At 40.7% G+C, this 27,886-nt stretch overlaps 3 protein-coding genes across 5 annotated transcripts in view; 2 read left to right on the forward strand and 1 right to left on the reverse strand.

Moving 5' to 3' along the window:
• The first annotated feature begins 1,678 nt into the window (after positions 1-1,678).
• LSM14B (LSM family member 14B) lies at positions 1,679-15,270 on the forward strand. Of its 3 annotated transcripts, none has more exons than XM_074210398.1 (10): positions 1,679-1,906; positions 4,444-4,607; positions 5,623-5,758; positions 6,639-6,755; positions 8,648-8,812; positions 9,017-9,094; positions 9,292-9,453; positions 10,304-10,454; positions 11,749-11,935; positions 12,431-15,267. In XM_074210398.1, exons 1-9 carry the CDS (start codon positions 1,780-1,782, stop codon positions 11,918-11,920), a joined length of 1,272 nt encoding a protein of 423 aa, XP_074066499.1. In that variant the 5' UTR covers positions 1,679-1,779; the 3' UTR covers positions 11,921-11,935; positions 12,431-15,267. The 3 variants fall into 3 exon arrangements, with proteins under 3 accessions (XP_074066499.1, XP_074066501.1, XP_074066500.1); XM_074210399.1 differs by lacking the exon at positions 1,679-1,906 and adding an exon at positions 2,899-2,982 and having other exon boundaries at positions 12,431-15,269; XM_074210400.1 differs by lacking the exon at positions 6,639-6,755 and having other exon boundaries at positions 12,431-15,270.
• A 2,016-nt stretch (positions 15,271-17,286) lies between these two features.
• On the reverse strand, positions 17,287-27,421 carry PSMA7 (proteasome 20S subunit alpha 7). The gene is made up of 7 exons (XM_074210403.1): positions 27,009-27,421; positions 22,642-22,768; positions 20,718-20,842; positions 19,708-19,830; positions 18,705-18,824; positions 18,298-18,360; positions 17,287-17,537 (listed from the first exon to the last, which is right to left on the reverse strand). The coding sequence occupies exons 1-7, from the start codon at positions 27,102-27,104 to the stop codon at positions 17,445-17,447; spliced, it is 747 nt and encodes a 248-aa protein (XP_074066504.1). The 5' UTR covers positions 27,105-27,421; the 3' UTR covers positions 17,287-17,444.
• A 290-nt stretch (positions 27,422-27,711) lies between these two features.
• The window catches only part of SS18L1 (SS18L1 subunit of BAF chromatin remodeling complex), a 56,013-nt gene continuing 55,838 nt past the window's right edge, over positions 27,712-27,886 (forward strand). The window contains exon 1 of the mRNA XM_074210401.1: positions 27,712-27,884. Coding sequence (XP_074066502.1) covers positions 27,816-27,884 — 69 coding nt within the window. The 5' untranslated portion in view covers positions 27,712-27,815. The remainder of the gene's footprint in view (positions 27,885-27,886) is intronic.

The following is a 27,886-nucleotide window of genomic DNA, read 5'->3' on the forward strand; positions in this document are numbered from 1 at the left end:
GAGTGGATGTATTCTTAACAGAAATAGAGAAGACCAGAGGAAGAGAAATATAGAAATTAGATTTCTCTTTTAAAAACGGAGAGCTGGGCAACTAGGTGGGCAGTGGATAGAGCACTGGCCCTGGAGTCAGGAGTCCCTGGGTTCAAATCCGGTCTCAGACACTTAATAATTAGCTGTGTGGCCTTGGGCAAGCCACTTAACCCCATTGCCTTGCAAAAAAAAAAAAAGACCAAAAGTCAAGGGCTTTTCGAATGTGAAAGGGAATTTTTAGCTCCATCTCAAAAGTTCTCTTGAAAATACTATAGCCCATATTTGTCACAGTCTCCCCCCGTTCCCCTTTAAAAAGTGATCTTTATTAAATCTTTATGAAGCAAAGCGATCTTTATTAAATATCTAGGCAAATACCGCCCTCTAAACCTGGCAGAGAGCACGCTCTAAACGTTAAATAATAAATGATTACATTAGGAGGATCAGTAAAATTTACATTTGCAGCCCCGAAAGCTGATCGGCCCCAAAGGGCCTTAGCAGGACTCTCCGGGCAGACCGGCTCGTGCTGTCACTCCGTTTCCTCCGCTTCCGACCGCTGGGCCCGGGGCAGGTGCCAGAGGCAGGCTCGGTCTCCGAGTCTTCCCTTACCTGTCTGCCCGGCTGGCTCGGGGAAACTTCCAGAGCCGGGACTTGGCGGTTTAGGGGCCGGGGCGCAGGGAGGGCCCTTTGTGGGTGTTGCAGGTGGGGCCGCCAGGCCAGGTGGAGCAGCCCGCAGGACGCCGGAACGGGCTCGTTTGGAAAGATGGGTCGGAATCGGGCCTCTTGGGTCCGGAACGGCGCCCCGCCCCCCCCAATCCTACAATGGCCAAGGAAGCGAGGACGGGGAGCCGCCGAGAAAAGCGCCTCATCCGCCGCAGGCCATTCCGGGAATCCTCCGGCACCTGCCCGCTGCGCCATCCCTCCTTTCCGGAGGGTCCGCCGGCCGCGGCCTCCGGGGTCTGGGGACGCGCCCCGCTCCCACGCCGCAGGCCCCGGGCAAGGCCGAAGCCGGGAAGGGGGCCCTGGCCCCGCGCCGCGCGGGCTGGGGCGGGGCGGGGAGGCCGGGCCCCCGGAGGGTGCTCCCGCCCCGGCTAGGACGGCTCACTGAAGTCTGGACCCCGGGGGACCCCTTCCCCGCCCTCCCTGGGGAGGCCGCACCAGCGCCAAGCCCCACCTCCTGGCTCCCAGAATCAGCCGCGACCCCACGCAGTCACGGGCAGAGGCGAGAGCCGGCACGCGCCCCCTTGGCTCCGGCTGCGCCGCAGCTGCGCGCACCTCCTTTATTGGTTTATTTCTCCCCGCCTACCTCGGGGCCCACCATCTCGCTGCGGCGCAGGCGTAGACGCGGGGCACGCCGGGAAGGGAGGCGGCGCCTGGGTGGAGTGCGAGGCACGGGAGTCCGGACCCTCGAAAAGCTCGTCTCACCGCGCCTCGCCTCCCAGCGTCTGCGCAGGCGCGGGGCGTGAACTCTCTCGGTCTCCGGGCCGGCCCCGGCCGCCATATTTAAAGGGCGGCAAGTCGTTCCGCAGTGTGCGTGCGTGGGAGCGGCGCGGCGCGGCGCGGCCCGGGAGCACCCGGATGTGGCGCTCTCCTCCCTCCGCCCCCCAGCGTTCCCCCTCCCTCCCCTCCCCCCAGAGGCCCAGGCCCTCCAGGCAGCGGCGGGAGGCTGAGGTAGCTGCGGCGCCCTCGGTGCTGGCGCGTTGAGGAAGGCCGAGCGGAGCGCGGGCCAGGCAGGCCCGGCCGGCCGTGGCCATGAGCGGCTCGTCGGGCACCCCGTACCTAGGCAGCAAGATCAGCCTCATCTCCAAGGCGCAGATCCGCTACGAGGGCATCCTCTACACCATCGACACGGACAACTCCACCGTGGCCCTCGCCAAAGGTACCGGATCCGGCGGGCCCCGACCCGGCCCGCGCCGTGCCGGCCCCCGCCTCGCCCCGGGCCGCGCCATTCCCCTCCCCTCCCCCGCTCGGATCCCGACCAACGCCCCCTCCCCCAGCCCGGCGGCCGGGACCCTCCCCTCCTCTCCCGGCTGCCTGCCTCCGGCCTCTCCGCGCCCCGGGGCTCCCCCTTCCAGCTCACCCCGAGCCCGGGCGCCCTCCCTCCTGGCGGTTCCGAGGCCCCCGCCCCCCCCCGCGCCATCCCCTGGGAGGTTGGGGCCGCCCCCCGCGCCCCCCGCGCCCGCCCTCTGCTCGCTTGGACCCCGGAGGTCCGCCCTTGCCCAGCCCCCGGCCCCGGGGCACCCGGCCTGCGGGAGAAGCCGGGCCCTCCCGCCGCCCCCGGGGCACGGGCACATCAGCTCCTCTCGCCACCCCTGGGGTGCCCCTCGCCCTGTTCCAGCAGGCCCCGTGGCCCCGCGCCAGCAGGGGTCTTTGTGCCCTGATCCTGCCGCCTTCCTCCCGGAGCCCCTCGAGTTGCACCCCAAACGCCGCCCTGGGGGCGCAGCTGGCCGGGAGCTTCCGTTGGGTGCTCACCCCCCGCCCGGAGCCGGGTGCGGCGCGCCGAGCCTCCCGCACTTGTGCCCAGGCCGGTAGGCGCCCAGGAAGCTGGGGGGCGGCCGCAGGCGGGGAGGGCGGACCCCGGCCCGGGCCTCGGTGCCCTGGCCTCGGCCGGCGGGCCCCGCAGAACAATGAAGGCGCCGCCGAGGCTTGTAAGAAGGCACGGAGGCCTGCCCACCCTGCGCCCACCCTGCGCCCACCGGCGGGGCCCCGCTCCCAGCTTGTGGCCGCGAGGAGCCGCGCCTCCGAGCGCCTGTGACTCGCCCGCGCCGCGCCCCGGCTGAAGGCCGGGGCAGGTGTACCTGGAACCCGGAGACCCTGCTCTGGGGAATGGGGGTGGGGCATGTGGGAGGGCCGGGTTGCTGTTGGCTTCTGGAACCAATTACAGCGCTTAGACCTTGGGGACTTCACAAATTTACCGGTTTAAGATGCAGAGCCCGGAGGCTGTCCTGCCTTTGAGTAGGACTACTCTTCTGTTGGTTTCACTTTCATGAATTGAATATAAGACATTATCTTCCCCGGGTTTTAATCCTTCCCTGGTTTCTATCCCTGTCTTTGTTGTAACAAGCCCCACCGATCCGACTTGGACCCCTAAAAGAGACAGCAGTTTAAGAAAGATTTATAGTGAAAGGACTTTTTTTGTGGCTCCTGCTGTGGTATTTTTTTAAATATTTGTAGGAAGGAAAAAGCAAAAGATGGCTCTTTTGTGGCTGCTACTCATAAAGGAGGTTTAAGGGGCAGATGAAGTAGGGTGGATAGTAATCTGACAAGACTCTGGAGTTGGCAGCCCTTTTACAATTTGCTTAGTGCCTTCTGGGCACCCTGCTTATCTTGTGGAATTGGCAAAAAAAGATCAATCTGTCAAACTTGGTTTCTTGAATTAAGGGAGGTGTCAGTTCTGAAAGATGCAGTTAATATGGCCTGTTATGATCTGTATTGTTAAGCGTGCTTATTTGTTAAATGAATTTCGTTTTTAAGAGAATATATATGCACATATATATATATATTTATACATATATATATTTAGGCAATCTTGTAAGTCTATGTGCAAACACTCATATAAGCTCCTAGCTCTTTGAGTATAAGGAGAAAAACCAAAAAATAGCAATAATGTTGTACCAGATCAATCTCTGGAGCATATAGGATCCCAGAAGCCCTTAATTGATAAAGGGGGATTGATTCTTAGTTCCTGGTCCAGTAAGAATCTAGTTTTAGTTGAATTGTGAAATTCTCAAATACTACTTCAGGTGATTTCAGTTAAAGGCGCCTAATACATCCCATTTGTTCTAGATTCATTCATTAAGAAATGAATTTACTATTGGCCCAGATTCTGAGTGTATTTTAAATATTCATTTCTACTGTTAAAAGTTTTTAAGTGGCATTGAAATTGTTGGGAAAGTTTTCTAAACTAATTGATTCTTCAGTTTTGAGGGAATTTGGCTGATTTCTCAGAGTAGAATACTAGGAATTATTATTTTTAATATGATTGATAAGTAACAGACAAAAATCTTTATTCTCAGTAGGTTTAGTTCAGGACCCTGTAGAACTCTGAAGCTATTCTCTTGTAGAAACTCTCAAATTTTGCCTCCAAGTAAATAAACTAGAAATAGGTATTGTATACCTTTTGAAAAGATAATATTATTATTAAAAGGAACAGAGCTATTGTATTTAAGGTTTACAAATACTTTACACATATTATCTTTATCCTCTCAACAACCCTTCTAGTTCTATGTTATTGTTATCCCAGTTTCCTGGTGAGGAAATTGAGGATAAGTGACTTGCTTGGGGTCTTACAACTAGTAATCGACTAAAGCCAGATTTGAACTAAGGGTCTCCTTGCAAATAGGAGGAGTTGAAATAGTTTAGCTTTCAGAATAATAATCAGTCTAAATCCTAATCTTTCTTCTTTTGATTCCTAAGTGAGATCCTTTGGTACAGAAGACCGGCCTACTGATAGGCCTGCACCTCCAAGAGAGGAAATTTATGAGTACATCATTTTCCGGGGAAGTGATATTAAAGATATTACTGTTTGTGAACCCCCAAAAGCTCAACACACACTCCCTCAGGATCCTGCTATTGTTCAAGTAAGTGTATTACCTGAATACTTTTCTGTGGTTTTTATAAGTTCAAGATTAATATATCTATATATTGAAATACATATATATATGTGTGTATGTGTGTGTGTGTATATGTATATATATGTATATATATACATATATATGTATATTTATAAAGATTTGCTGCTCCATTTTGCTTAAGTATATTAACATGAGGAATAGACTTTAAGTAAGAAGTTGGGGGGGTTTTTGTCCTCTAAGTTTGCTAGCTTTGTAAAAGGTTTGATGGTTTAGGCCTAATCTCTTAACTCAGTCATAGGAAAAGAAACTAGATACCAAGACTTATAGGAGTCTTAGCTCGTTAAAAAGATTTTAGATGCTAAAATTAATGTAATGCATATATGGCTAGTTGACAGATGTCTGTTTGGTATATACTATGTGAAGTCTATTAGTTATCTTCCATTTGTCCAGCAATGTTCTTGAGCTTTTTTGTTTTGAATTTTATTGGCGAGGCAATGAGGTTAAGTGACTCACCTAGGATCACACAACTAGTAAATGTCAAATGTCTGAGACTGGATTCGAACACAGGTCCTCCTGTCTCCAAAGCAGGTGCGCTTTCTGTTTCACCACCTAACTGCCCCTGTGTTGTTGAACTTTAGGAAAAACTACATAAATGAGTTTGATACTGAATTTCAAATGTGTCTTCCAACTTTCTCACTGTCTGCTTCTAGTGAATGAGTCTCTTTATGCTGTCCCCTGACCTCCCCTTAGAAGATTTTGTTCACAATTCATGATGGAAGAAATAGGAGCAGAGAAGGGAAATTAAATGGAATGACAAATTACCAATCAGTAAGATAGTTTATGCCTGTAGTGTGGCTAATTGTGATACCTTAAATTAGCTCCCCTGCAGGAATGTAGGATAGATACTTTTCCTCCTTTATTACAGATTTTGTGTGTTTCAGTTATTGTCTGGACTCTAGAAGTGAATCTTGCATATCAGAAGGATAACTGTTCCACTTTTATATGTTGTTTTGTTGTTTAGTCTTCCCTGGGCTCTGCCTCTACATCATCCTTCCAACCACATGTGCCTTACAGCCCCTTTAGAGGTATGCCACCCTACAACCAGCTTGCTGCCAGCTCATTGCTTAGCCAGCAGTATGCAGCTTCCTTAGGTTTAGGTGAGTAAAACTTCTGTACTTTGTTATACTTGACCCATTTGTTATTTTTATTGGATGTCAGCAGCTAGGAAGCAAAAATAGATTCTAATTATCCTTAGACAGTATAGTCATCGGTTGTTTTTGTGACCTTTTTCTTTTTGCCTATCTAAAAAGTGACTAGATTACACAGTACATATACATAACAGTAAGTGTAAAATCTCTTTCATACATTAGTTATAAAGTGAGTTATTCTGAATTCCAAATTAAAGGAAATTAGTGACTTGAATGATGATATTTCCCATGTGGAGGTTCTACCTTAATATTGTAGTGAAACTCATTAACTACTACTGGAAGCATATTGCTAAAATTCTAGATATTCTATTTAGTAAATCATGGTCCTGTAATATTTTCAGTTTGATCCATGGAAGGATTTCCTAAGCCATTTAAGTAAGTGCAACTTTTAAGCAATGTTGAATTTTTCCGGAATTCAAATTGGATAAAATTTTATACAAGAGCATAAATGAATGTTTAGTGAAACTCCTCTATGCCTTTACTTTTTTGTTGTTCATATAACTTTTCAAATGAATTCAAAATTCTTAGTTAAATAATCTAATCATGATTTCTCATTGGTATCATAATAATGTCTGATGCCAGGGAGCAGGGAGACTGGTGCTGTAGCTTTACTTTTAAAATTTCTGTTTGTCTTGATGACTGTTCTCTAATATGACAGATTACATTCCTACCTTGGCTTGCTGCTTTTCTTTAAATATTGTTTGTATAAGCAACCTGGCCTGCAAGAGTTACTTGGATCTCTTTCCAAGCTTGCTATATGTTAGACTAGTATCTCATTACTTATTTGTATGCTTTCTCTTTTGCTCTTTTCTCCCTTATCTTATTTTAGAGAAGTTGGTAAGCCCTCCAGCCTCAGCCGCTGCTTCAAGCCCTAGTTCTTCTCCATCTCCACAGCCTGTTTCAGAACTTGACATGTCCTCAGAGCCACATCAGCTCTCTTCTAAGGGTAACAGCAGTTTTGGAAAACTGCATCTGTCTTGCAAAGCCTAAAAGCAAGGGGGTAAAACTAATAGAATGGAATGACAGTAGCTGTAGCAAATACTGATGTCAAACTAGTGGAATAATTAACTTCTATTTGACAGAGCATATAACTTTTTTATTGTTATCTTTTTAATAAAAGTACTGGAGATGACAAGAAACCAACAGCACTCTCTTCATTCTTTTTATTTATGGTGTTGCCTTTCATCAATCATTTCCAATGTATATAGTAGAAGTGACTATAGAGTAGAAGAGTCACTGTTAGAAGAAAGTAACTTCTGACATTGTCTGGATATTAGAGTCTGGAGTGGGGGAGACATGTATCTAGATTGGGGATAACTCTAAAAATCATTATATTAGAGCTGGTAAGCTGCATTCGTGTATGCTTGCTGCATGTGATGATTGTGAAATTAAAACTTTTCTGTCCTGTGTATTGAGACTTATGAACCACAGGAGGGAAACTAGAATTCAAAATGGGTCTCAACACTCTGAGAAACTCAAGAATAATGTCTTGAAATGGATCAGAATATGTGCTATTACACTCAACTTGTCTTTTCATTCAGAGGTAGAATTTATCCCACTTAATCTACTTGAAGTGCTGAAATTTATCTTGACAATTCTGTAGTATATATTAAATATAAATTTCAAGGTCCTTGAACTTTGAATGGATTTTTAAATGTGAAATAATAATAACTTTCATTTATGTCATGCAACTACTGTCAGTCTGTCTTACTTTGATTGTTTTGAGTTTGAATGTGGTATTGAGACGAGCATATTCTGGTTATAGAAATAGTATACCAAATCTGCATTTTAAAACTATAGTTTCATATTCTTAAGATTAAAACCACTTAGTTATAATTGCTTATGGATTAAGCCTGATATTCTAAATGTGAACAAATTTAAACAGTTAAACTTTGAGACCCTTAGAGGAGTTAGCATGGAAGGCGAAAATGATGGACCAGAAAAATTATAAATGAGTAAAAATCCCATTATGGTAATAGACCATTAAGGATGTAGCATCTAGACCTGAAAGGAATCTTATATCTCATAATTCTAGCTTCTGGACCTTAAAAGGAACCTTGGATCTGATATAATCCCTTCATTTTATAGATCAGGAAACTAAAGAGTAAATGACTTGCTTACATTAAGAAACAGGTCTGAGATCCTTCTGATTAAGAAAGCTATTTTCTTCATATCTATTTGCTTTGGAGAGATGAAGTTTTAACTTTTTTCACCTCCAAGTGCTTTGGACTGAAAATATCTTCTAGCAAATCTTATGAGAATATTCTACTATAGGAGGCAGAACTGAGTGTTGTTCTTGTGTTTTCCTTCGTATTTTATGTGCATTAAGGGAAACTTTGTGGATAAAAGATACCATTTAAGATTGTTCTTTCCCTTTGGTCTTGAGACCTTTGGGCAAAGCTAACATTCTCCTAAAATAACTTTTGAAATGACTAAACATTTGCATTTTCTGTCAGGCTATAGATTAGGACAGTTCTTGTCCAGTGTTCCCAGAATAAAAATAGCCCTTCATAGGGTGGTTTTGCCAAAATTTCAATACTGTAGATCACTCAATCGTATAAAATCATGTTCTTTAACGACTTTGGGAATCTGCTTTAGATGAACATTCTGAGGTTCCGAAGCCTTGAAGCTAGCTGGATGTTTCATTAGGCTATGAATACAGACTGACATCTGCATACCTCAGGGAGGAGATCTCTTTCAGTGAATTGAGTTGTACCTGGGTTTCAGTAAAACCTCTACAAGTGATTCACTTCTACTTCTGATATACCTACTACCACAAGGGAAAGGGTATAATTTTTTCTTTTTTATTCTAAGCCATGTTTTCTTCTCTTAATTCAGGAACTGGTTTTCCATCTATCCCAGTACGTAAGAGTCCCATGGTGGAACAGGCAGTTCAGACTGGTTCTGTTGATAACCTGAATGCCAAAAAACTGCTACCCGCCAAGGCTCCTGTAGGGATCCAACGCAATGGTCGCCAAGTCCAACCAAACAGCAAAACAAGTGGTACTTGAAACACTCCTCCCACCTTTTTGCTTGACAACCAGAGTGGCTGGGATGGGGAGGATGGAGAAGAGAGAATTAATATCTTTGGCTTTTTATAAAGCATTTGCTCAAAGCATGGGTCCAAAAATAGCACCTTTAATTATAAACTTGTAGATCTCTGACATCACAAGATCTTTCCCCCTAAAAATCTCTTTTATACCTTAGATGTAGTTCAGCCAGTACCTGTGCAAAATCAAGGACAGGTAAATGATGAAAACAGAAGACCTCAAAGGAGAAGATCAGGTAATTTCATTTTGGATCTAAAAAAGTCTAAGTCAGCAATCCTTAAAGTTGCCCTACTGTGGCATCATGGGCCATAAAAATCTAATGTGCCTAGAATGGAGATTCCTTTTTGAAGACCTTCAAAGAAGTGACATTACTTAGAGGTATTCTTCTATGGAAGCTTGTTTATTCTAATCTTGGCTTTTCTGTTCCCATAGGGAATAGGCGAACAAGGAACCGTTCCAGAGGGCAGAACCGTCCAACAAATGTTAAGGAAAACACTATTAAGTTTGAAGGTGACTTTGATTTTGAGAGTGCAAATGCTCAGTTCAACAGAGAAGAGCTTGACAAGGAATTTAAGAAGAAACTGAATTTTAAAGGTCTGATTTAGCTGTGTTTGACTCATTGTCAGGAAATGTTTATAAATACCTCAGTGTAGTTATTTTAAGAGGAGTATTGATATACTCTATACTATCATGATAGTGAGGGGAAAACCATATCATGAAGATTGGTTGAAGGTACTGAGGCTTCTGAACCTAAAGAAAAAAGACTTAGAAGAGCCACAAGGCAAGTGCTGTCTTTTGATATTTGAAAGACTATCATTTGGAAGGGATGGTAAAGATTTATGTTACTGTAGAAAGTAAAAAGGATGAATAGATCTTATCAGAGACAGATTTAAATTTTATAAAAGTTTCTACCTATTGGCACTGCCCAGTGTAAATGGACTGTTAAGACTTTTAATATACTGAGCTGCTATTACTGGAGATATTTTGTAGGTAGTAAGAATTTAGTCAATGTTTGAATCAGATTTCTCCTCATTTTGTAGTATTGTGATTTGGCTTAACATTGGGTACATAAATTTTAGTGCCTGTAAATTTTAAGAACTTCTTCTATTGACTGTTAAGCTTTAAAAGAACCACTTGTCTATTGACCCTGATTTCCTTACTTGGTCACAATGGTAAATATTTGAGTAACTGGGATGGAATATATATTGACTTTTTTTGGAGGAAATGGGAGACTTGAGGGAGTCTTAACCTTTTATGATGATAATATGGTCAACATTGGTTCTGGGTGCAGTATGTCCTAGTGTGTAGACTTTGCTGGTGTTAATTCAGGAACTGAAAAAGTTGATTCTTGGTCATGTTTCTATGCTAGGTTGAATTGTGATTTCTTTTTAGTTGACTTGTCAGCACTTGGTATATGAATATACTTCCTTGTCCATATTTCTAGATGACAAAACAGAGAAAGAAGAGAAGGGAGATCCAGCAGTAGTAACTCAGAACAATGACAGCACCACAGAGGAGGACCTCCTGGGACCTAACTGCTATTATGACAAATCCAAGTCATTTTTTGACAATATATCTTCTGAACTAAAGTCCAGGTAAAGGTGTGAATGTAGAGAAGAAAAAGCATTCTTGGCTGGCTACTTCTTTAAAAACCCACGCTTTTTAACTTGAATAAATGATTTGAAGACTGAAATTAAAAACTTGAAACAAATCAAATCCTACAATGGCAAACATTACAATATATGCTTAAGTTCTAGGAGCATCCAACCTTTTAGCTCTTCTGGGCATTACCCCCCCCCCCCAAACAGTCAAATTCTGTATGAGACCCTTAAACAAAGCTTTGTTGGGCAATGCAGCCCCAAAGAACTAAAAGATAGAACACTCCTATCCTAGATGATGAATTCTCAATTTGAAGAATTACAATAAAGCAGATTCTGGCCCAGTTTTTAAGCACTAAGGAACCCTTAAATTTGTCCAAGAGGTTGCTCACCTGCACACCACAAGCATTTCTCCTCTATGTTTCTCCTTTTAATCTTTGTTTATTAGTTGTAAGGCTAAGGTACTTGGATTAAGGATCCATCTTCTCTGAACTGGAACTGAATTTGCTCTGTGATTTCTAGTCTTGGCCTAGCTCCCATTTAGAATAGAATTTAGAACCTAGATCCACATTTTTTTTTTATGCACATGATTTTATAAGTCCTGAAAGGACATTAGTAATTCTCTAACCCCTTCATTTTACATATTAGGGAACTAGAGCCTAGAGAAATGGAATGACTTGTTTAGGGTCACAGCCTTAAGGAGAACTATTGCTTAACCAACCACTTTAATAAAGTTTAGCATTTATTTTAACACTCAGCCTTTCCTATCTTTCTCTATGCCCCCTTCCCCATTCATGTTTCCCTGATAGAAACATGTTTCTTGAGCAACTTTTTTTTTTTTTATTTGTCTTTGTATTTCTGTTGGTCTGGCTCATAGAGGGCATGAATAATAGTGAATTTGGGCCCAAGCCCATTACCCCCCAAAATGTTTTATGATTATATCAGGTTATGTAATATAGGTAGGGAAATAACAGTTATTTAGTCCCCCAAGACTATCTTAATAGAAAAAGCATCAAATAATTCAGCAAACATTTACTAAGTACATACTTTAGGCAAGCTATTGTTCTAGTCAACTGGGATATAAAATCCCAATCCACTACTCTTTATTTTATAAATATGGAAGCTGTAGTCACATAGTTCTAAACTACTAAACACAATTTTAAGCATCCACCATCTTTTTTTTTTAATCAATAGATAACAGCAACGAATAGGGATGCAGATATTTTTTCTCCCAGTTCTTTGAGTAGTTTAATCTTTGATATGTGTTGAATACAGCTTGATTCTGGTTCAGTTCTAGGCGTACAACATGGGCTGAAGAAAGGAAGCTCAACACAGAGACCTTTGGAGTGTCGGGAAGATTTCTCCGAGGCCGTAGTTTCAGGGGTGGTTTTCGAGGTGGAAGAGGAACTGGAACAGCCCGTCGCAATCAAACTTCCCATAGAGCTGGTACTGGGAGAGTTTAAGAGTGTAACTAACATGTAAGTATGAAGGAATGGCTATTTCTTGCCTAGATAATTTGGTCCGTCGGGGAAGATTTGTGAAATATTAGGAGTACTTAGAATAGAAGCCTCCTCAAAAAGCACTCATCGGTGATGTTAAATTTGACTCATTCCTTTATCCAACAAAAGAAAAAATTCTAGACAAGGACTTCATTTGCCTGTTAATTTTTTTTAAGTTCTGATTTCAGTGATATAGGAAATTCATTGGTGACTCATTTGTCACTGAAAGTCTCAAGTGTAAGTTACAAAGCTGACCTGTGTCAAAGGCAATACTTGAACCCAGACCTTCTTGATCCAAAAGTAATCATTCACTATTCCAAAGAATTGGGAAGATAATATCCATAATGCCCTACTTTTCTATGGTAAAGCCTCTTTCAATATCAAAGATAGCTAAATCTAGAAAGGGAGCAGTGAAGGGTAAGATGTAGCTGGAGCAGGAATACCCAGTCTTGGACACTATCTTTTCTTTTGCAGGCTAAGTGGCACAAAGGTGATGCTGTGTATATAAGAAAACATTGAAAATGCTGCACTTAATGTGGGGAGAAAATGGGTCATTTTGTTTACTACTTTTTGGAAAATCCCACAGTACTACTGCTTATAGTTTGGACTTCAACTGAACTTGGACTTGGGTCTGAGTAAAAACCACTTGTTTTTTGGAAGTGTTCATGGGTAACCTCTTTTGAGGTGTCTTTGGTCTCTTTCTCCCCTCCCCCCCTTTTTTCTTAAAAGCACAGCCTAATTTTGTTTTTCTTTTGGTATTTTGCAGAAAGGTTTCTGTATTCTTTATAGAGGGTTTAAAAAAATTTTTTTGAGACAGTAGCTTTGACTTTTTAAAGTAGAACCAGATCTCATTAAAAACAAACCAATTAACATTTTTAGTAACCAAACTGACCCTTTGGTGCTGCTGGTCTGTCACTCCCACTTCTAAGAAGCAACATGTTTCAGTAACTCTTGGTATCTGGAGACCTGGATATCCAGTACTAAATGGGGTTTACAAGTACTTGGGGTATTTTGGGGGTGGGATGGGAGGGAATATAGGGGTTGTCACATGGATCATGTATAAGTAAGCCACAGAATACCCAGGGTGAGTGTCAACCAGAACCCGTACATGAGTTGTCGGAAGAGGTAGCCTGTGTCCAAGAGGCCCTGTGAATATTCAAAGTTAAGGGGCCAGGGGAAACTATCATCCATGGGAAAGTTATGTGATATGGGGGATAGGAAAACTCAGGGCCAGCCTCCCTAGAAAATCTTCACCAGCCCTCCTTGTTGCTGCCAACCTGTCTCTGCTTTTTACCAGTTGTGTGTTGGATTTTGGCATAACATTCTTGAATGTTATTCTTGTCCACTTAGGAACGGGGTGGGGGGGAGAGGGGGAAGGGCAGAGAAAAAAGTAACCTGCTCTTCAATGAAGTGGAGCTGGCAAAGGGCATATTTCCTCCAAATTGTAAATAGTTTCATTGGGTTTTTTTTGTTTGTTTGTTTTAATGATGGGGTGGAGGGAGGGTGGGGAACATAAACTTGTTGCATGAGTAAATGGGTTACATCTTTAGTATAGGCATGTGCCCCCCTCTCTGGCTGACAGGGCATTTTGTTGAAATAAGCACCTTGGTAAATGAAAACTCCCTTAAAATAGCTGCAAAGGTTTTAGTTATGCATTGACTCTTAAGTTACTGTAAAAGCTTGGGTTTATTTTTGTAGGAGTTAATTGCTAAGAATTAGAAACATAGCAATGGGGCTGCTCTGTTGGAGAATTGTAAATTATAAATAAAACATGCAAATGTTTAATATTTTTTTTCTTGGCTTATCTTATGTTTCTCAAGTCATTTAATTGCCTAGGGGCAGTTTTAAAATTTATGTGTGTCTTTTTAGGAGCTTGGGCTGTTTCCACTTGAATCATTAGTGGTCATATTTGATAAAGGATGCTATTCTTTCCCTTTTGGTACAAACTTAAGATTGATTTTCAACAGTAGAAACAAGCTAAAATTTACCTAAAAATGAGACTTGTTTCCAATTTATTTCCCCTCTTTTAATAAACCTTTGCTTGAGGTAGGGAAAAAACAACAATAGTATTGTTTATTTTTTTTGAAGTGGTTTTTAACTATTAGGGAATTACCTAATTACCTCCCCAAACATCCCATTAAACCAGTGTCACACTTCATCTTTTACTCATTGCTCCAAAATGGGCCTTGTGGACAAAGAACAATAAAGTTCTCATGACAGATGGAAAAACTGCATACTTGCAGATTGGTGTCATCTAGCCTGCATTTTTCTTTCCTTTATTTTTAATTTGATTTTTTAAAACTTTGTAATAAATATTTGTCTCCTCTCAGATCCCCTTATCCTCAAAACAGAACCCCTTGTAACAAGTAAAAAGAATACCCAGATTGGCCATGTCCAAAATTGACTCAATTCTGTATCTTGAGGCCATCATCCACTAAATCATGCCCATTCCCCTACCACTTTCTTCTTAAGATGGTCTATTATGAAGAAAGAAAACTAGATTTGGGGTGAGCTCAGATTCAGATTCCTAGTTCTGCTGTTTATTACCTGTGCAACTTTGAGCAAGCTAGTTTATCTCCTTGTCTTAGGTTTCCATATCTATAAAATGAGGGGCTTTGATAATAACTTAAGGTTCTTAACTTTAAATTGTTAGTCTTAAGAATCCCTAGGTTTTTTTAAAAGACCTTTATATTAATGTAGTTTTATTACTTCTCAGGCTGCTCCCACTCCAGCTTGTTTGTCCTTTCTAATCCCAGGGTACCCAGAAGAGAAAATAATATTCCACACAAAGCCTTGATAGCCTGATAGTTTGTTTGAAGCCTAAGATAACTATCTTCTTCTGTCAGTCATACAAATCTACTCTCCCCCCCTCAGGGTTTTTTCACATTAAATTTTATCTCAGTAACATACTTATTTTTTAAGCTTCCTAATAAGAAATGAAGCAAATCACTAGCCTGAGATCTTCCAGCTAGCCCCATTGCTGAGAAACAAAAAATTCCTTAAAATCCTGTCTTTAAGGAAACAGAAAAAGGAAGGCAGCTTTGGACTTGGTCTCTTTCTGTAAGGCCCAGAGAAGCAAATCTTAGTAGGTCTATGTTGATTGGCTTCAAGAAATCAATTCTAGAAATCCAGTTGGACAATTAAGTCCCAAGGTAAAATACCTTACAATTGGATCTTACCTAGGGGTAAATTAAAACACTGTTAAAAGCAAATATCTTAACATGATATTAAAAAGTTTGTTTTAGTAAAGGAATGAGAGAAAGACAGGCAGGGGGGATTAGAAGAGAGGGAAGATTGTGGGAGAGGGTAGTCAAGATACAACACTTTTGAGGAGGGACAGGGTAAAAGAATAAAGTGGGGGGAGGGGATGGAGGGAAATAAGCTAGCAATAGCAACTGAGAAAAAAAATTGAAGTAATTTCTCTGATGGACTTAGGATAAAGAATGCTATCCTATCCATCTCAGAGTTGATGTCTGAATACAAGGTGAAGCACACTTTCCTCTCACTAATTTTTCTTGTGGTTTTTCTTAATGGGGAGGAATTGTTTACTTTTACAACATGACTATTGTGTTTCATGGTTACACATCTTAACATATACCGCAAAACTTGCTTTTTCTATGAGGGAAGTGGGGTAGGAGGAAGAGAATTTGAAACTCAAGGTTTTGGAAGTAAATGTTCAAACTCCCTTTTGCATGTACCTGCAGTTAAAAAAAATTAAAAAATAAAGGCCTAGAGAAAAGAAAAGCAAGCTATATTGTTCAATTCTATTTTTCTGTACTAGTGGGTATATGAAAATGTCCATGGGGGGGGTTTTCTAAGTTCATAACAAAAATTATGCTCATAAAGTTTCTCTTATCCTTAGGAGTGGGGAACCTTTTTTCTACCAAGGGCCATTTGGATATTTATAACGTAGCATTTGAGGGTCATATTTAAAACAGATCATCCCTAAAAAAGCTCCTAAATTTATTGAATTTCTGAGTTTTGCCTATGGTTGCCTTGGCAATGCCAGACTAATATGAGATTCCCCACCTATTAGTAATCATTTTGGCATAATTAGTATAGACCTGAAGAATATGGCCATGTTATAAGGAATGATACGTAATGCCTCTGCCCCATGATACCCTCATCATTTAACTGTTTTCTTAAACACTGATCCTTTGCCCACTCTGGGAGAGAGCAATGAGGTGGCCAGCAAAAGCTTTTTATAATCAGATGGATCTGAATCTGTTTATTTGGAACTGTATGAAAACCAGTTAAGTCACATAAATCCATTTTCTAGATTTTTCTGAGATGAGTTTTTTAAAATTGTATCTTCTATTTTTTTATAGCTGCTATAAATGTTCTCAGTCAACCAAACATCCTTGATTAATTAGTAGGAAGATTTGTTAATAAGCCCAATACTAATTTTCACAACGTATGAGCTTAGTAATAAAATTAAAACCAGTTGTAATTCTGTAGTTCTCATAGTCACCTGAATAGAAAGTCTTTAATAATCAAGTTGACTTAACAGTGAATAATTTGGTTGAAAAAGTGAGCCAAATTTGGGATATATCAAGTTAGCAGTGGGAAAAGAAAAGTTTAGAATTTTTTTTCCTAAGGAAGGAGTTGGGGGTGGGGAGGGAAGCTATGAACCCTTCAAAAGCATTTTAATGGATGGCAAAGGGGGGGTGGGGATAAATGGAAATGAGAATTTTGAAGAACTCCAGATCTTCAAGGGAGATCTAGAGAAGTGAACTAATGTGCCCTGGGGCACAGAGAATATTAAAGCAGCATTAAAACTATGTTCACTTGGTTCCTTCTGTTCTTTGGAAAGGCCTAGTTACTTTTTTAGAAGTTGAGAGAAAAAGGACAAAAAAAGTTTTGAGGACTGGAGACATTAGTCCAATAACATAAACATCTTCCAGTAAATACAGTCAAATAAATGGTTAATGTTTCCTAATAAAATGATAAACCTATTCAAAGAGATTCACGATTAAAAATATATTCTTTTAACTGCTCATCCCTGGTAACATAAGAGTGCTTGGTGGGAGGAAGTCCCCCATGTTGTTCCACCCAATGGGGGACACATGACAATCAAGTGGGATAATGTCAGTAAATATTTAATTTCAAATTTCACCACTAGGCTATGTGAAAATTGCTCAAGAGAGTTGCTTATTAAGCCCAAGGGCTTATATCATAAAGGAACAAATCTAGTGAGTACCCTGGCAAATAAAGACATATATGAGTAATGGTCAGGAAAACTTACACCAAAGAATGTTATACAATTGCAGAGGTGGTAAAAATTGAATTTCTGTAAATACATTTTTTATAAATCCAAATAATAAACACTGTTTAAGGGGGGGAGACTTAAAAAATACATAGGTTTATTGTAGGTAACTCAGAGGTACAATATGAATAAATGGACTGGAGCTGCCTACTTGTCATTTGTAGAATCACCATGATTTGAATGGATTAAAAACAAAGCTAAAGCAACTGGATATTTCATTCATCATGATGTTTTCTTTTGTTTCTTCTTTTCATTTTCTTCTTTTTCTTTTTCAATTTCGGCCACATACTTTTCAATTTCTTCAGGATTTAAAATCTAACAAAAGAAAGGTTCTACTTGTAATTATCAGCCTACCAAGTTCAGAGCCCCCAAGCCCGTCTCCATGGTGAAAACCATCAGACTCAAGCCAAAGTATGTCCCCCTTTCAAGATCCCATGTTGCTTCTCCAGTTGTTGATTTTACAAGATAGAGATTTAACTTTGTCCCTTTAGAAATAAGCTAAACAAAGTGAGATTTTTTTTAATATCAGGTATAAAAAAGATAAATCATAAGATAGAACTTTAATTAAAACCCAGTTAAATGACTTGACCAAGGTCACAGTCAATAACAGCCTAGATTAAATCTTCAGTACTTCAAAATCAAACAACACATCCCATGGCATCACAGTGTCATGTCCAACCAGCAAATGTTCTTGTGTTCTTAACAGCAATCATCAATATTTTATGATCATAAAATATTATGAAATTATTCACATTTCCTGACTATTATCAGATGATAATAAAGGAGGGTCTTTTTAACTGAATCTGTTTTTGCTCAGACCCATAAAGCATTGCAGAGTAGGCAGTCTTTTGTGGTTTTTCTCCACCAGTTAGGTGAAAGCAACTGGCACGGACAAGAACAGTCCATCTATTTAGCCAACTAAATTAACACAGGGCTAACAAAACCAAACAGACAAGAAAACAAACTCTACTTTAAAGCTAAGCAGCAGCAATTTTTTAAATGCTTCTAGGTCTTGGAGTTAGCGAGTAGGCAGATTTTTAGATGAACCAAGGAAGAAATAAACTTTGGCATTTACCTTAAGAGGCTGATCTCTCCTCATGACAGCTAGTTCAATGTTTTTGCCCCCTGACTGAACCACCTATAAAAGGAATGGAGAGATATAGGAATATAAGGAGAAAGAAAAAAAGGACATTTTTTTATTCCTTCTCGTCTTCACAAAACTAAATCCTCACTTGGTTGTCTAATCCTTCACAATATAAATGGGTGAGAAGATTTCAAAAAGGAAATATTAATCCCAGCACCAATAGAGAATTGTCAGTGGATATGTATATGAAACTACAATAAAAGAAATAGCATAGCTTCATATCATCATGAGATTTGTAGTAACTTAAATATTTTTTTCATGGGTTTAGAAGAATGGAACATAGCCTACTTTTTTGAAGCAAGTTAGAACAAAGAGAAACATTTCACTGTCAAACTCACTTCCAGAAGGGCCTTAATAACAAGTTTGATGGTCAGATCATCAGTTTCGATGGCTTCATCAGTATAGTTCTTCTCCAAAAATTCACGGACTGACTTGGCTCCTCTACCAATAGCATTAGCCTGAAAGAGACACATCTCATTCACCATTCTGAGTCAAATGCAAAAAAAACCAAAAAATGAATAAAATATCTAGTAAACACACCCAAAATACAACTGGCTTAAGCTCTAGGAGGAGAAGTTTTGGAAAAATGTTTTTTCATACTATTCCAATCAAAATTATATCAACAGTGACTTAGTAAAGAAGATGACCATATGCCAGCACTTTCAAGACCTGAAATTCTACGTTTTCCTGCAAAGAACTTTAAACATTTAAACAGCAAGATAGTTTCCTCTTGCCCAGAATGTAATTACACAGGTCTGTTACTGAAAAACAAATTTAATTATAAATTGTTTACTTTATCTTCCTAGAATTACTACTTGTGCCTTAAATCAGGGCTGTCCAAAATGCAGCCAGTCTACGGGTTTGCTACATGCTTTAGCAGATGAAGCCAAGCTGCCACAGAGTTCTCACTAAAATGGCAAATCAAAATATATTGTCTATTGTTTCCATAAAAGCTTTTCAAAGTAAAGTTGGACATTTCTGCATTAAATAACTCAGCCTCTCTTTGCCAGTTTCCTTAGCTAAAAGATGAGTTGGATAGACTATCAACTAAGCTCCCTTCCAGCTCTCTATCTGCCATAGGATCATATGAGCATTAATACAGTATATTAACCATTTCACAGCCAATTGCTCTTTTTTCTTACCATCTAGGTATGTAGTCACAGTACAGAGGAAAAAAAGTTTATGATATTTATGATAAAGTAGATAATTTTAGTCTTATTTAATCATTTGCTGCTTCAGAAATGAAGGTATAACAGTTTACACAGCATCAAGGAAAAAAAGAATGCTTCTGATAAGGCTTGCAAGAATATTCAATATCTTTTCTTTCAGCTGATCACTTACCTTCCATGCATGGTACGTGCCAGAGGGGTCTGTCTGGTAAAGTCTGGGAGTTCCATCAAAGTCAAATCCCACAATAAGGGCAGAGATGCCAAAAGGTCTGCGCCCATTACTCTGAGTGTAACGCTGGGTAGGAGGAAAAAATAAAACACATTTGCTCTGTCTTCCTTTTATCCAAAAATATTAACGTAAAAGAACCTAGCAAAGACTGGATTGGGGGGGGGGGGCAGTAAAGGCTGATGTTTCAGGCACAGGCTCCATTCTCTACAAGTAGTCTAGTGAAATGATGAACTATCAAGGCCATTTCTAGAAATTGGCAATAGGATGACAAAGGAAACTGATTTGCTTCAAATCTCATTCTTCCCTGTTTATTCATTTTTTTAATTTTACTGCAATATCTGAATTTCTATTAAAAAGATAAATGAGGAAACAATGTAAAGACTAACAGCCTGCCTTCTGTGGGGGGTGGGAAGCAAGATTAGGGGGAAAATTGTAAAATTCAAAATAAATAAAATCTTAGTTTTTAAAACTAATGTTCTGTACTCAGTTGAAAAAAAAAGATCCTTTTGAGGAAGAAATGAATTTTAAAGGCCAATCATTGTGCCACAGAGGTAAACAGATTTTCGGTAGTGATTAAAATTATGGTGTCTAAGCTTTTGGTTGTCTCTGAGGTATAAAGCATTTGCTTTAAGGTCATAATAAAACACTTGGCTTTCAAAAAAGTGAATAAGCCTACTGAGTAAAACAAACAAACAAAATAACTCCATGACATTTTACCTACTTATAAACGTTGAAAATCAAGATAGAAAATTTTCCTTTTTCTGAGAAAATCAGAAAACACCACCCCCAACAATGAACTAATCATATACATAAATAGAAGAGAGATGCAGAAACATCCAACAAAAGGGCAAAATTAACACTTTGTTCTTTATAAAGTAAGTATAATCTATTCTCAATATCCCCATATGTGTTCACTGGAGAGAATGTTTTCAGTATAGAACTTGAAAACAAACCTGCTTCAGGCTAGCGATGTAACGGGTGATATATTCCACTGTGACAGGATCTTCCACAGTGAGCCGATGACTCTGGCACTCCACACGAGCCCTATTTATAACTATTCTAGCATCGGCAGTGAGTCCTACAATAAGCAGAAAGATATTTTAGTTTAACCTGAATAGTTTTTGCCTTATTTAAGATTGCTCTTTTACAAAATTTAGTCATGATTCCCTGTGATCCTGGTCCCAAACTAGTATCAAACTAGCTCAAACTTAGTATCATATTCACACAGAAATTACTGAAGTTAGTGTAATTCTACCCTTTTTCCTCTATTCTAGAAGATATGTATAGAGATTAAGGAAGCACCCAGAAAGATTGGTTATAAATGTAATGTCATCTTTCACTAGGTACAGAAGCAGAGCAGCACTGCATACAGTGGTATACCTGAGTTCACAATCACAAAATTCTGTAGGGTAATATCAGAAAGGAAAGAAAGAAGCATTTATTAATAAGCACCTATGTACTAAGCACTTTATAAGGATTTTGTAAATATCTCATTTGATCCTCATAACCTTGGGAGATAGATGCTATTATGTTACAGTTGAGGAAACAAGCACAGATTAAGCGACTTGCTTGAGGTCACTCAGCCATCTATCAATCAATCAATATTAAGTGTCTATGGTGTGCCAGGCACTGCACTATACTGATGTGAACTCAGGTTTTCCTGATTCCAGGCCCAGTGCTCTTTCCATTGTGCCACTTAGCTGTCTTAATTGTTCAGTTGTGTCCAATTCTTCATGACCTCATTTGGAGTTTTCTTGTCAAAGATATAGAAGTGATTTGCTATTTCCTTTTCCAACTCATTTTATATGTGAGAAAATGAGGCAGTTACATGGCTTGTCTAGTGACCAGCCCATACAACTGATAAGAATCTGAGACCAGATTTTAACTCAAGAAATCTTCCTGCCACCAGACCCAGCCCTCAATTCACTTTGCCACCTAGTTGCCTGCTTCTAATAATTATGCTACATAATGAGAGTACATGATGCTTTAAGGTCTGCAAAGCACAAACTCATTAATTCATTTGATCCTTATAATCACCAATGAGGTAGATGATATCAATACCCCTGTTTCATAGGAGAAACTGAGGCGCAGGCTAAGTGACTTGCCCAGGATCACACAACTAGTTAAGTGTTTTAAGATAGGTTTCAAACTCAAGCATTCGTAGATCTAAGTCCAACACTCTATATCCATTGTGTCACTTCCCTAAATCATATTTTGATGTATCACAACATACGTTAATGTACTCTAATGAGTTTTCTAATTAAAGTTGGCCAGTTGTGAAGCAAATAGTCCCAATCTAATTTCTATTTTTGTGTATATTTGGATTCTCATCCATTATAGTTAAGTTAAAATAAACTTTATCACTAATATGAAATCTAAATTATTCCAATAAGCATGCTCTGGAGAGACTGGTTTGCTTCTTAAATAGTTTGATGACACAATTTTCAAAGAAAAGCAATTATGAAAAGCTGAAAATAAAAGGCAAGTTAGAGCATTCGTATATCCAGAGATGATTTCATTTAATAGAATGAATAAAAGGAAACAGGCTGCTTATGTATTAATAAGGAAGGTAGCAGCATTAGCTATTTATTAGTCTGTGAGCTTCTTCCTTTATATTCCCAGTATATATACCAGTCACAATGACTACATGACATGCACAATGAGTGCATGTTTCTTGACTAAGAATGAAGGCTGCATTCAAACTTTTTCTTTCTTTTTAGACCCACAGGTTGATTTCTCTATGTTATTTTACACAATTAGCAAATTTGTTTGTCCAACTGAAGCAAGTCATCCCTAATTTAACTGCAAAGTCTTCTTTAAAATAAAAATATAGGGACACCACAGAACAAGAAGTTTATTGTCTCATAAGAATCATACCTGCAAATGCCATGCAGACATTGTCATCCAAAGCACAGATTTTCCGCACGGTCCTTTCATCTTGTAGTTTGGCCACTGATTTCTTCTCTACACCAAGAACAACAATATCTTTTCCTCGTACACCAACCTTCAATAAATTCAACAAGTTTGATAAAAATGGTATCAGGTTCTGTCATGCCTAAAGCAGATCTAAGACCAGATAAAAATACAGGGCATGCCCTCAGATGGCATGTGACTACATCCATAAGGCCTTCACAACCTTATACATTCTGGGCAGTTATATTTATGATAATGTAGATCATTCTACTATTTACCTGTTGCAGTCATCATGTATTATTGCTCTCCTAGTTCCATTTACTTTATTTAGTATTATCTTATGTGTCTTCCTATACCTTGCTGAATACTTCATACCCATTAGTTTATGTAGCACAATTTATTTCTATGTTATTTAAGTACCACCATTTATTTAGCCATTCCCCAATAGATGTACATTTCTTTCTCCAGTTCTTTGATACTACAAAAAAGTGCTGCTATATTTATTTTGGAGAATATTAGACCTTTCTATCTTTGTCCTCCATGTGGTATGTGCCTAGCTTGGAATCAAAGGACAAAGGCAATTTAGTTACTTCCATCACATAATTCCAAATTTCATTACAGACTGCACAAATTAACAATTACATCAACCATAAATTAGTATGCCCATCTTTCTATACCCAATATTGACTTTGCTCATCTTGTGTTGTCTTAAGTCAATTTTTTGGATGAAATTTCAATTATTGTTTTAATTTGCATTTCACTTAGCAGTGATTTGGAGCAATCTTTTATATGGTTCCTATCTTTGCAATTCTTTTTTTTAAATTAATTAATTAATTCATTTTTCCAACCACGTGAAAGGATAGTTTTCAACAATCATTTTTATAAGATTTTGATTTTCACATTTTTTCTTCCTCCCTTCACCTAACAGAAAGCAATCCAATATAGATTATAAATGCATAACTATGTTAAAAAAATTTCCATGTTTACAATTCAAACTTCTTGTTCATATTCTTTGCCTAGTAATCTACTGAAAAACTATGTTATATTATGTACATTAATAATTCCTTATATATTTTTGAGATATCAGATCTACACCAAAGGTATTTGCTGCAAAGATTTCTCCCTAATTGACAATTTATCTTAGTTGTACTGATTTTGATAGTGGAAAAAAAGCTTTTTAATTTATTTGAATTGAAATTATATAGGTTTATCAAGTTTATCAAATCCAGGGTTGTTTAGTTCAACTGCTTCTCATCCAAAAGGTCTACTTGTAAAACTTGTCAAATATTATAATCTTATATACTAATGACTGGAACCACCTAATACTTTATTAAAAGGTGATTCCCTAATTTTCTTTACACTTATAAGAGAAAGAAATGATCCTGGGTTGCTTTACCCTATTTATACTACTTCAGTTTTACTCAATGCATTATTTTCTCTAAGGAAGCACTCTCAAGGTAAAAAAAAAAAAAAAGCTCTTTATACTAAAACAATGTCTTGGATGGCTACTCTAAATAGTTATACTTATGATAATCAAAAGATTCTTAATTCCTTCCTCTGGATATAACCAAAGTTCTGAAATTTAAAATTTTTTAAAAAAATTCTTCAGTGCCACACCCCAATACACAAACCATGTGCACTCTGCTCCCATTTTATTAGATCAAATGTTTCCTTTTTTACATTTGTATCAGTAAACGGGGATGATTATTGGGATTTTTATTACCATCAACCACTGAAAACTCTGAGAAAATTGTCCCAAAATCAAAGCAGAAAGATAGATAAAAAATGAGTCCATCATTCAGGTAAAAAGACTCCTGAAAAGGCCAAAATGAATCCTGAAAGTAAAAGTTATTTTCTGTTTTAAAACAGTAACTATATCTTACATATCAAAGACAAAATTAGTCTCATGAGTTGAAAATACTTTTTTTTTGCAAGGCAAACGGGGTTAAGTGGCTTGCCCAAGACCATACAGCTAGGTAATTCTTAAGTGTCTGAGACCGGATTTGAACCCAGGTACTCCTGACTCCAGGGTCGGTGCTTTATCCACTACGCCACCTAGCTGCCCCCCAAAAATACTTTTAAAATTCCTACCTCTTTTCTCATGAACTAGTATAAAAACCCTAGTTGATGAAGAAAAGCATCAGAAATTTTGAGGAACACAGAAAACTAACAAGTATTTTAGATTTCATGAATCTCATCATAAAATCAGTACTAATAGTTACAGAATAAAATTTCAGTGGACAAAATGAGACACAAATTTAGGCACAAAATAAATTATGGATGAAAGACCAACTTGACACTATGCACTCAAGAGTTAAAGGGCCAAAAAAAAAGTCAGACCTAGGAATGAATAAATTATTTAGTCCCAAAGTCTATTCTGGGAACTGCATTATTATTATTAGTGATAATGTGTAATGGTCACTGTTTTATACTCATCTGTGTTTATGACTGTAATTGCTTTCCCTGGTAAGGGGGGGAAATAAGTGGATTTCAAGAACTGCTTATTTTTTATTCATCTAAATCACCTGCTTGAAAAAAAAAAACAACTAAGAATGTTGGTTTTGAACTGCTTACTTGATTTCTAGATTGGGTCAAGGTTAGCTTCTTTCTTTGGTACCACCAAGTCTCAGCAACTTCTATGTAACTATTCATTTAGAACTCAGCTTTCCCAGTCTCAAATGCAAAAGTGAAACCAACCAAGATGGCAAATTTAGTCAATCTGAAGATTAATGCTTTTGGAAAAGCTATTAACAGGCCTTTGAGAATACTGAGAGCAGATAGAAGAAAAATGATGGCCTTAATACTTCACAGACATTTTTCTTTAGATCTTTTAATCCTCTTTCTAAAATACCAGGAAAGGCAATTTCCAGTAGGTTTTTAAATAAAGTTCACTAATCCTTGAATATGATGATGGTAGTCTAGCTAAGTCAAATGACTAAGGAAGATCATACAATGAAATCAAATTTATTTGGTCTTATTTTTCCCAATTGTTCCTAATTCTATTTTTCAATTAGATTGCCTTGTTTTATCCCTCTAACTAAAACGGAATCAATTTTCAGTCTTAAAACTTCTTAAGAAAGTGGATTTTCCTAAAGTCAATAGGCCACATAAAAGTAACTTTGTTCTTTTCAACAGCCCAAGAAAATTTCCCCACATCTTAAAAGAAATTCCATAATGGTGTTTCAAAACAGTGTATGATAGCCTAACCTACAACAAAGCAACACTACCTTTGACCCAAAGAAAAGGGAACGCTCGACCTCTTGCTTGTAAAAGGAACTATGTGTATTCAAATTAAGAGAAAAACACAATAACAAGATACCAACATTCCCCTTCTTAAATGGCAAGCTGCTTCGGGGTAGCCGCGGTGACTTTTCATTGTACCTTCAGTGCTAGCCTGACAACTTAATTTTAAAACAAAAATAAAATTTCCCCACTTATTGACAAAAATGGCATACAGTTTCCATTCTCAACCATTAGGAAATGGAATATATAGCATTAATATCCCAAAGTGGGCGAAAATAAGGTATCCCAGAACTGAATTAGTTAACAGAATTCCACATTTGTACTCAGTTCAAATTCCATCTCTTCCTTTTTGCCTTTGGCACACTACGTATTTTCTCTTTCAGTTCCCAAAAGGTCCAGGACTCAAAACCCTAAACTATTTTAAACAATTAAATTGGGAGTGTTCGTGCCCATTGGTTCACAGTATATCTAGAAGTAGAGACTGCAATCAGGGACCTCACAAAAAACACCACATAGGGATGGATCGAAACGGCTTGTAAAGAGATTTCTGAGGGCGATTGTTGTGGTCCTCGTGGCAAGTCTGGGGAGCTTTCTATCCCGAAAATCCACTAAGCCAGGCTTCTGGCCGCATCGGTGGGGTTCCCCCCGCTCGGGGCCATTTCCTCGATCCGGTCCCCGGCCCTCCCGCCCGGGCCTACCTCGCCCACCTCACCTGCGCGGTGCCCCTCGCACCCCTCAACTCCGCCACACGCGCCTTTTCTGCTCAAAGACAAATGCCAGCACAACCTCCGGGGGCAGACGTCCCGCGAGAGCCGCCTCCTGCGGGCTGGGCCTGGGCCTGGGGCCTGGGGCCTGGGCCCGAGCCCGAGGCCGGGGCTCCGGGGCCAGCCCGGGCGCGGCCATGTGCGCTCTGCTCCCAGCACCGCCCCCCCGGCCAGCCCCGGGACGCCCCCCGAGCGATCGCGAGGCCCCGGGCCCCGGGCGGTCAGCCGCGGCCCGGGCCCGGCCCCCTCCCCTCGCGGCGGGCCCGGGCCCCACTCCCCCAGGCCCCCGCGTGCGCGCGGCCCGGGCCCGCTCCCGCTCCTCACCGCGGTCGAGCCCTTCTTCACGGCCTCCTGCGCGTACTCCACTTGGAAGAGGTGCCCGTCCGGGGAGAAGACCGTGATGGCCCGATCGTAACTCATGTCCCTCGGGGAGGCGGGCGCCGCCGGCTCCGGAGGATGCGGGGAAGGAGGGAGAGGAGGGAGGGAGGAAGGGAGGGAGGGGGAGGAGAGGGCTGCCGGGGCCCGGCTCGGGTCGGGAGCGGTGGCGACGAGGCTCCCGCAGGCGGCCGACAGCCAACGGCCACCAACCGCCCCGCCGGCTCTCAGCGCCCAACCTAAGGCCGCCCGGAGAGAGACTCAAAAGCGCACACTCATCGCCAGGCGCTGCGCTGCGGCCCTGCCGATTCACAGCGGCGTCTACGCCGGGCGCCCCCGCCGAGTCCCGCTGGCCCCAGGTGGCCCCTCCGTACGCACTTGGCGTAAGACGGCCCAAGAGCGTAAGAGGCCGTGCGCCAGCGACGGGATCTGGGACGTACTACTGAGCGCCCAGAGAGAGGGGAGCACCGCGTGGCTTTCGGGCCTTCAGGAGCCGTTTCGCTACTTCTCGCTCGCGGCCACGGAGACCTCGCTCAGTGGAATGCACTTCCCGGGTGGGATTCGCAAGGTTGGCGGTGGCTGGAGGGCGAGTGCGAGCTGAAGGATGGGCGAGTCCACTTCCGAACTTCCCCGTAACGTGCCCTCCCCCACCTCCCACCCCCCCCATTGACTGCGGAGAATGAGAAACCTTTGGACAGGGAGAGGAGCCAGATAATAAACCCCAATGATTAAAGACTGAGAGCCGCGGAGAGAAACATGTCGGTGGCCTTTGCATCCGCCCGTCCTAGAGGCAAAGGGGAGGTCACTCAGCAAACTATCCAGAAGGT

The sequence above is a fragment of the Macrotis lagotis genome, chromosome 1, assembly GCF_037893015.1.
Source record: "Macrotis lagotis isolate mMagLag1 chromosome 1, bilby.v1.9.chrom.fasta, whole genome shotgun sequence".
Taxonomy (NCBI): domain Eukaryota; kingdom Metazoa; phylum Chordata; class Mammalia; order Peramelemorphia; family Peramelidae; genus Macrotis; species Macrotis lagotis.